The sequence below is a fragment of the Frankliniella occidentalis genome, unplaced genomic scaffold (genome assembly GCF_000697945.3).
Source record: "Frankliniella occidentalis isolate FOCC.00 unplaced genomic scaffold, Focc_3.1 Scaffold17, whole genome shotgun sequence".
Lineage (NCBI taxonomy): Eukaryota > Metazoa > Arthropoda > Insecta > Thysanoptera > Thripidae > Frankliniella > Frankliniella occidentalis.
Window position 1 is genome coordinate 52,108 of NW_026267147.1, and position 9,662 is coordinate 61,769.

The following is a 9,662-nucleotide window of genomic DNA, read 5'->3' on the forward strand; positions in this document are numbered from 1 at the left end:
CGCGCCGAGGGGGTGGGCCCGGCGGGTGGGTCCCGGTGGGCGAGCTGCTCAGTGTTCTCGCGGGCGAGCTCGCGTGCGGACTGACGAGGGCCCGCGCAGGGCAGGGGAGGCCCCCTCCACCACCAGAGCACAGCATGAGCGCAGGGGCGGCGTGAAGCCATGGCCCGGGCCCTCCATGGCGGGGCCCTCCACCGCGCCCGGCCCGAGGCCCCGGGGGACCAGGGCGGCGGGGGGCGGCGACGCAGGCGGGGCCTCCCGGTGGGCAGCTGGCTGTGGCTGGCGGTGGTCATGATGGCCACCTCGGTGGCGAGCAATCACAACCGACCGTCGCCATCGGGCGGCCAGGGCCACGACCCGGAGGGGGTGCAGCCGCCCGCCCCCGCGGCCCCGGTCGGCCCGCCCCCGCCAGGCAACCCACGGCCGGGGCAGCTTCGGCCGCCGGCCGTGGATCCGTACGACGAGGAGGAGGAGCTGGAGGTGCCGCTGGACTGGCCCGTGGACAACAAATCGCACGTGCACCGCTCCAGCAACGAGACCCACGCCAACGTGACCAAGACGCCGCTGTTCCCGCCGGACATTTTCACCATGGAGCAGAAGCGGCACGGCGCCGTGACCCTGCACGTGCTCGGCCTCGTCTACATGTTCGTCGCCCTGGCTGTGGTGTGCGACGAGTTCTTTGTGCCGTCCCTCGACGTCATCATCGAGAAACTGGACATCGCCGACGATGTGGCCGGGGCCACGTTCATGGCCGCCGGTGGCTCGGCTCCAGAGCTCTTCACCTCCGTCATCGGCGTGTTCGTGTCCTTCGACGACGTCGGCATCGGTACCATCGTCGGCTCCGCCGTGTTCAACATCTTGTTCGTGATCGGCATGTGCGCCCTGTTTTCCCGCACCGTCCTGACGCTGACGTGGTGGCCGCTGTTCAGAGACTGCACCTTCTACTCCATCTCGCTCATTGCCCTCATCTACTTCTTCAAGGACAATCTCATCTACTGGTACGAGGCCCTCATCCTGTTCTCGGTGTACATGGCCTACGTCAGCTTCATGAAGTGGAACCAGACGGTGGAGAAGTTCGTGAAGAAGCACCTGTACAAGAACAAGGTGACGCGGGTGCGGAGCACGGACCAGCTCATGCCCTCGGTGAGTCTGATGCCTCATGGCGCCCGCTGCCGCGCCGCTGTTTTTGCCGGCTCCTCTTCTTTTCATCCCCGTCCCGTGAGTGGCGTGCTCACTGTTTGACTCCGTTCAGCCGGACTCCCCTTCGCCTGGCTCCTGAAAGCGTTTACAATCACTGGCGTGCCACTCCTCATTAGGTGCAGAGCGAACCCTGGCATTCGCACCAGCGCTGCCCTTCCAACAGTCTGACTGCCTCGCCGTTGCATAACGTATCGTATTAATAAGAAAATGACAAGCACCGAGCGTCGTATTGCTGGCGCAGCAGTGGGGATGCAACGCCTTTCCTGCTGCGGACCCAGTGCTGTCCAGTCCTCATATTGGAATTTTAGAATACACGGAGCGGAGCCGATCTCCTGCTTGTCGAAGTACGAAAGTCAAGACGACATACTATTGTCCCTAACCACGCTCCAAAAACGTTTAACGCAATAATTCTGACCATTGACCATTTACGCGGAAAATAAGTGGTTGCGTCTCCGCCCTCTTCTCTTGTCCGCTGACCCAGCCGACCCCGAATTCAGGGGGCGTTTCGGTTGATCACTTTTGTCAATATTTGGCACGGCGTGGACCAGATGGTGGCCGGAGGGGTAAGGCGGGGGTGGTAAGTAAAAGAAAACAAGAGCCGACCTCCGCCCCTTCTGTTCTCTAGAGGTCCTCTGTTTTTGGCAAACTCTGGGATGGGACTATGCCATTCTCCGAGGACCGCGGCAGGGAAGGGGTGAAGAGCACTACGCGGTGCGTTTTCGTCACATGTTAGTGTAGCGCTATCAACTCCTCATACATGCTGCACTTGCTCAGAAGTTGCTCAGCTGCGTGCACGTCCTGACAACGAAGGGAATGATGGTTTGCGGTCTATCTTTCTAGCACTACCCCCCCCCCTCCCCTTTACCCTGACATTATCTGTTTGCAACAATCTTAAAGAAGTAAAATATGATGGTTAGGGTTATCTAATATTCCCGCCCCCCCCCTCCCATTTCACCCTGCTTATTTTTGAGTTGCGCCGCGCTTGGTCATGTGAATCGGCTTTCCCCATTCCCTTTTACGCCTCAGTTCATTGCCTGTCTTAAAAAAATCCCGTCGCCATGCCTTTAGTACCTTTTTAAAAGTTCCTTTGTCACGCCTCTCCTTTGTTTTCCTTTTTTCATTCCCTCGCGTAAATTCATTAGTTCTCAGTTTGTATTTAGAAATTAAAATCCAGCGCCTTATCATGAAATAGTACACTCCGTCGTTTGTGCGATGATTTCGAAACAAATGCTGGAACAGAATACGGTCCACTACTGGGAAAACAATGGCGCGATCCTTTTAAGGGGTGCTTATAAACTTGAATGAAGTGTATGAAGTGCTACTGTACCAGTGCATTTGTGATGTAAATCTAGCACCTTTTCGGTGCCATCGCTTCTAGAGATACTCGCTGTACACTCTAAATCTGAAAGGACCTTTTTTGTCGATAGAAAGATGCGTTTTTGTGCACATCTCAACCGGATGCAGATTCGAATCCAGCAAGTGACGAATTAGAAGCATCCTTTTTATGGACAATTATTGTTTTGTCCATCATTAAGATGCTAATTCCTCACTCGTGGGATTCAAATCTGCATCCGGTTGAGAAGTGCAGAAAAAAACTCGAAAAACCTCATCTTTTTGTGGACGAAACAATTCTTCTCAGATTTAGAGTGTACACTTCTGCATTGTGGTGTGCATTATGCCGTATTTTAAGGAGCCACAGTTATACAGAACATTGTGCATGTGCAAACTAAGTAAAAGTTGTACATGACTACGCAAAAATTTGTGCGTAGCTGACAGAGTTGTAGTTATGCAGTGGAAGTCGTGCATTACTTTGACTGCTTAAAACTCTGGAAGTCTTACGCACAACATAACGCGTTAGGGTTTAGTGTGTGGCACCTTTAAAAGCGTGGGGGCCATAGCCTAGAGGTGGGCGAAGGGAAGGCGCCACGCGCACCCGCCACCCAGCCGTCTTCTGTTTTATCTTTTCGCCTAGGCATAAATAATCACCCGGCTATCTTTCTCACTTGTTTTGCCTCGCTTCGGTTCTTCGTCTTCCTGTTCACCTCTCTTCCTCTTTTCTTCACCCCATCTTATCTAGGGAAGACCCGTGTGCAAAACCGAAAACGAGATCAGCAACAAGCAAGGGCCGCGACCGGCCGATTGCACCAAAGAAAAGAGGGGGTAGCACGCTGGCGTTGCGGTGGGTTCAGGGGTGAGTGTGAGTGGAGGGCTGGAAGGGGTGAGCGGGCGGGGTAGAACGGATAGGATGGAATATGACTAATCGCGTGTCAGCTTGCTCCTCTATAAAGGTGTCGCTCTTCCCGGCAAATCCCTCTGGCGGCGGTGGAATCCCCGTGTACCATGCGACCGTGAGGCGTGTTTTTGACACTGCAGGAGGATGAGAAAAAGTTGGGGATAAGCGGAATGTCTACTGGCTGACGTGCCTTGACCAGCCTGTCCATGTTGTGTTTTTTTCCGAGCGTCGAGCGCGTCCAATAATCTATTTAAATAGTCTCTTTGCGCCTTAAATGCTTAGGGTGCTTTTATAGTGGGGCTTAGTCGAGCTTAGTCATGTATAAGTTTTATTGTGCGCTAGCTAAAAGCAATTTAGTGACGTTTAAATGCTTATTTAAGAAGAAATCATAATATCAGTTGTATATGAAACTAGTGTTCTAAACAACCATACTTTGTGTGAATCCATCCACATATTTGTCTCTAAACAGCTAGACACAAGAAAGTTATTTGTACCTAGAAAGCCTATACGATAGGTACGAATCGTCACTTTTCAGATAAAAGTTTGCATTCATTTGAAATGTGCTTTAGAACGCATTCTCGCTGGATATAAAATTGTCCTTTCAGAATGTATTAGCAACGAAATCGTGCACATCTCTTTCTCCTCAACTTTTGCCACGTTTATATTGACGCGTTCTGCTGCTACAACTGGGAACTCTTGCTCAGTGGCTCTTTCCCCCGGCTCCCATCTCACCCCACCCCCTCCATCTTTCCGCTTGCCGTAAATACAGACATAAATGGATGGAACACAAAAAGGAAGCGGCATGGCGCGTAAACTATGAAATGGCAACCATCCGTTTTACCCTCTTTCCCTCACCCTCCAGGACCCTGCTCTACGAGGCAAGATGTTCGTAAAGTGCGCTCCCGCCTCGCGGCCACTACTTTTTAAAAACACATCAAATGCCACATTTTTATCTTCAAAAATTAATCAAAATTAACCAAAAATTCGCATGGCGAATGACTAGGATCCACCACAAGGCTCACAGCTAAACAATTGCCGAAGGAAAATACAATAAAAAGTTTTCGATTAGCCAACATGGTCAACCCAACCGTTCATTTTTCCCGGCGTATCGAGTTCCGATGGGACACGGGGCAGCAACGACACGGCACCCCTGAGAGGGTAGACCCAACACGGCGAACTGATTCTGTTCCCCCTCCCCCATTCTCTTTACTTCGACGAATGGCGACGAATGACGTCTCAGTCCCACCACCAGCTCTCAGGCTAAATGAGTTTTCGATGAATCGGTGGTTTTACTGGGTCACAAAGTGCGCAAACGGTGGCAGGGTATAGTTTGCACTGTTAGATTCCTGCGAAGTATTTTGCTCCTTTGTAACTACGAAGCATTTACTTCGCAATTTCAAAGTGATGCTTTGCAATTACGAAGTGAGACTTTTGCAATTGCAAAGCGATGCTTTGCAGCCGTTTCATTGCTTCGCAGTTGCAAAGCATCACTTTGTAATTGCAAAGTAAATGCTTCGTAGTTACAAAGGAGCAAAATACTTCGCAGCTCTGCAAAGCGAATGCAGGAATTTAATAGTTAATAGTGTGAATATAATTGGATTCAAAAACAACTGGGTAATCTTTTAAAAAGAATCCGTTAAAATCTCGGACCATTTTGCACTTTTTGCCTGGATGTACTTTCAGGATAAATTTCGGCATCAAATTGGTATTATATGCGATTATTTCGAACGGAGCGCCCTGTAGGCCGCATTATGCCTTTATGAGATCTATCAGTTTTATGGAAGGGATATTTATGTTCTTGTCAGGCGGTGCCAAGTGCCCTGACAAGCAGAGTGATCTTTGCAGTACACACTGTAATTCAATTAATGTGACGTCACATTTCTTTACTTGTGAGAACCGAGATGTCCCTTTCATTTGGATGCTACTGTTACATTATTTTGCATGTGACTTAAGAATTTACCGTGCTTGGTCCGGCTGATTCACGTTAAAACGAATGTGACATCACGATTTAACCTATGTGAAAGATTTTACATGACCAATGTGACGTGACATGAATTGAATGGTGTATAATCGAAGGAAAAGACCAGACTTCCTTCTTGCACTAGACTATGTGTATTCGAAAACAGGAAAAATTTTAATTTTAATTTTTTGTTTGTTTCAGGTATGTACTTCGACGAGTTTTGGCTGCGTTGGTAAGATTGAGTGAACCACAGTTTTATTGAGTGCTGCTTTCCACTACATTGTGTTGGTCGCAGTAGAGACGAGGAGAGCAGAATCGTGTTAGTGTGCGTGCGTGTGTGTGTTTTCTCCGTGTGGAAATGTGGATCAATGTCCTCTACTCTGCATTCCAGTTTACGTTTCTTGACATTTGCAGTTACACATGGTAATCGTCCAGTAAGGAATTCACGTTATATTCTGTCTGATAAAAAGTCACTATATCGCGTTTGGTGCGGCGGCGCACCATGGTCCTGGGGAACAAAGCGGTATCACGTAGCTGGATGTACGTATACGTAATGCGGACGGTGTGCTAAAATGAAAGAACATTCACCCAATCATAATAACTTTCGATTTATAACGAATTTTGTTTTCCCCCGCGTGTTTCACATCGATGGGAGCGAGGTTCAAAATAGCAGCCTCGGTTTGGATAAAACGGGTGGTTAGCGTGAGGTGAGTCGTTGGGTTGACACCTTCGACTAGAGTCTGTTTTTACGTTTCCACGTCAGGGATCCGATCAGACGCCTTTAAAACAAACCAACAGGTGTACAGCGTGTATAGGTGCACTGCAAAAACCTCGCCAACAAAATATTGGGAATGCGAATTTTATTCTTTGCAGCTAACAAAGAATTTCTAAGCATTGTGCTGCGAATAATTCTTTGTGAGATTATAAAGAACTGCACTGCAATCCAGTTTGGAACACTTCGATAGATTTGACAGGGTGGCGAGAGTCTTTGGGTTGCGGCTGCCGGGCATCGCGTAGCCAGCACAAATGACGACATTTTAAGGAGGTTGAGTCCTTTTTGAGGACCTCTATTTGAACCTCATGGCTGTAGGTATAGATTTTTTCTGATACGTAACTTTAACATTGTGCCCAATCTTGCATATGCACTCTTACTCCTGCCTCAATTAGGCAAGCCGTAAAAAGTACCCGCAACGGATGAAATCTGTGCAGACTCTAACGCGCGGCTGTGACCGTTGCTCGCAGTCGAGCCCAGCCGCGCTCAGGCTGACGCAGTTGGGCGCAGCCGGGCGCAGCCGGGCGCAGCCGCCGCTCAAGTTCGTGACCTGCAGAAAGCAAGTCGATACTGCGTGTCCAAACGAAGGCAGAACCGAGGGCGGGGCGGGGCCAGCCGTTGGGGTGGCGCGGGGCGGGTGGCAAGCACAGCCCAAGGCGCCGCTGACTTCAAGTCGGTTAAGCCCCGCCAACTTGCCAGTCGGGCGCGCAGCCACGAACTACGTAACGGCGCGCGCAGGAGGGTAGCCGTGGGAGGGAGGGAGGCACTCACTCAGTCCGACCAAGTCTGACCCGCCCGTCAGGGCAGAGCGGCCAGCTGACCTGTTGTTGAAAAAAAGTATGGCAGACTAAAGAAGCAGGTTTATACGCAACGCTGCGCTGGGGTGAAGTCGTGTGGGGAAGAGGTTTGACATCCAGCGCTTTGAAGACAGTCCTCAATCATAACGCAAATCCCCCCCCCCCCCCACTTCCACCCTCTCTCGTCGCTCTCTGTATTAATTGATGATATGAAAAAGATATCCAAGGCTAACGCGTGCACGATAACTCATTTGACGACAGTTGAGCTTTTTCGCGTCAACTAACCCGCCGACACTACCCAACGTTTGCAAACAGGGTTGGCGCGAGAACCGGAAAACGTGTGACGTGGAATATGCGTTGTTTGTAACTAAAGCCAAGGGTCGTCTGTGTATAAAGAAAAACGTCTTCGTAAATGTCATTTTTATAAAGAGCGAGGAGGAGTTGGGGGGGGGGGGGTGATTTGCCTTGGTGGAGCCAGTCTTTGGAACTGTCTAAAAAATCCGCTACGTAATATCAATATAAACGCTTGGGGGCGTGCAGGCTAGCGGTTAAACCAAACTTATTACATGGAGAATCATTTTGTCGTGCATTAATGTGATCATTAATTTATTCGTTTATTACCCACGACGACGACCTTGTGGACCACGTGCTTGTCGCAGTGGAGGGGGCTTGGGGCTGCTGGTCATGGTTCGAAAAAGGATTATGCGGACTGGGGGGAGGGGTGCGCTGGTACTGACAGTTGTTGTGCAGTGATGATGGATGCCGGGGCACCACAAAAGAGCGGAGAGGGGTTGGGGGGTTGATTAGCGAGGGCCGCCACTCGTGTGTGGAGGGTAGGAGGGGTGGGGGTGGGGTGGACATGAGTGTGATATGGAGTACCATAAGCGAGGAGGAGGAGGAGGGGTAGAGACACTATAGGGTCAGTAAAGATCGCGATTCTATTGCAAACTACGTAGTATCGGAAAAGGGTAACTGGTTAAAGATAAGCCTGAAACTTTCGCAAGGCTACCGTTTAAGTCCCATGACAAGTGACAGTTTCGTGTGCCTTCCGCCTTCACCTATAAGTAAAGTGTTAAACGGGCAAGTACTCGCAGGTATTTAAAAACTGTGTTCCATACTAGCAGGTTACGGGCTGGAGATTTGCAAACTACACGCTGCACGCTCCATGCCCGGATTGAGCACCTAACAAATTTAACACTTTTAGGTGCACGCCAGTTGGTCACTTTAGAAATCAGTGCGTGCACCTGGCCTGGCTAAAGTGATGTTTATAAATATTCTCAGAGATTTAGAGTGGGACTCATGCATGTGAAGTTTAGGTGTAGCCAACATCCACCTGGTGATGGTGGGGAAAGATTGGGGAAGTGTGTGTGTGTGTGTGTGTGTGTGTGTGTGTGTGTGTGAGGAGGGGAGGGGGAGCTGTTTGCAAGTGCTGCAGGTTAGGTATCGCGATCCCTACTGGAACACAAAATCAAAATGGGGTTGAAATTCCGTCTTTGGATATTATTCTGATTTCGAAGTCCCTACCTGGGAGGATTAATGACTTAAATCAAAATGACACCACTTTGATATCATTTTGATTTCAGCGCGTTCCTTGTGGACCGGGCACCTCCTACCGCCTGGCTGAAACCAAGCAGTCGGACTGCGTACAGCTACCCTTGATTGCATTGATGATCGACGGGAGTATTGATTGGGTGAATGTTTCTTTGCTGATGCTCTTGCGTTCACTGACTCGTTTAAAGCAGTCTTCTACACATTCCTTTACCTCTTCGTTTGCAACCCTCTTCATTTTTTTCCTATTCATCTCTTCTCCGTCTTCATTTTTACTCCTTCTATACTCTATCGCGCTGCAGCTGCTGTGTGCTCAAGGATTGTCATTTGATGGAAAAAAAAAAAAAAAAAAAAACTTCTGAGTTTAACTTGTTTAAAGTGACATATAACGCAATCTAGTTGACTTCTTGTTTTAATTACCTAATCGATCCACTGGATCGTTTCTGTTTTGTCAAGAGCTTAAGAGCAAGCCCAAGCTCATTACATGTCTTCTTTTCCCTTCCAGCACCAGAGCGCTGCACAGACCTTGGTGAGTCTTTTCTGTCTCTTTCGCATCCCAGCTGCTTTTATTTTATCTATCTTTCCAGATTCCTTCCTCATCCTGATATCCTTTTTAATCCTTTTCTCTGTTTCGTCTTGTTCTTCCTCTTCGCTCTGTACCTGGCACTTCCTACCTATTTCTGTCTTTATCTTTATCTTCTGTTTTGTCTTAATCTCTGTCTTTCTCTGCCTAATCCTATCCTTTCCTATCCTTTTCCTTGTATACACGTTGGTAACAAACTTCGGAGCTAGAATAACACTCACTAACGCTTTGAAGCTTGACACAAATCTTAATTAATTTAGCTTGGATAGTTAGTTATGAGAGGAGTGCCGTAACTTTGATTTGAGCATCTTGTCTTTTATTATTTTCCCAAGTGTCATTCGATAGCCATAGAGTAGCACTGCACAGCGGGAACATGACAAACACGGTTGCAACCTCTGCTGGTACTCGCACAAAAGTACAAATAATTAACGAATACTTTCAATTGTCGGCCTATTACGTCTTCAATTATGCATTTTATCCTTACAAGCTAAATAGAGAACAAACATATAGCAGAGAAGTGCTTATAATGATTGTAAAAGTGCAGTGATGTACATAGTATACAATTTAGGATT

The 9,662-nt window shown here is 48.7% G+C and overlaps 1 protein-coding gene across 5 annotated transcripts in view; it reads left to right on the forward strand.

Annotated features, from left to right (window-relative positions):
• The first annotated feature begins 56 nt into the window (after positions 1-56).
• Positions 57-9,662, forward strand: part of LOC113207017 (sodium/potassium/calcium exchanger Nckx30C) — an 84,226-nt gene continuing 74,620 nt past the window's right edge. For 4 of the 5 annotated variants that reach the window (XM_026423370.2, XM_052264182.1, XM_052264183.1 and 1 more), the window contains exons 1-2: positions 57-1,140; positions 9,013-9,036. In XM_026423370.2, the coding sequence (XP_026279155.2) occupies positions 160-1,140; positions 9,013-9,036 (1,005 nt within the window). In that variant the 5' untranslated portion in view covers positions 57-159. The remainder of the gene's footprint in view (positions 1,141-9,012; positions 9,037-9,662) is intronic. The other variant, XM_026423371.2, reaches the window with a different exon arrangement.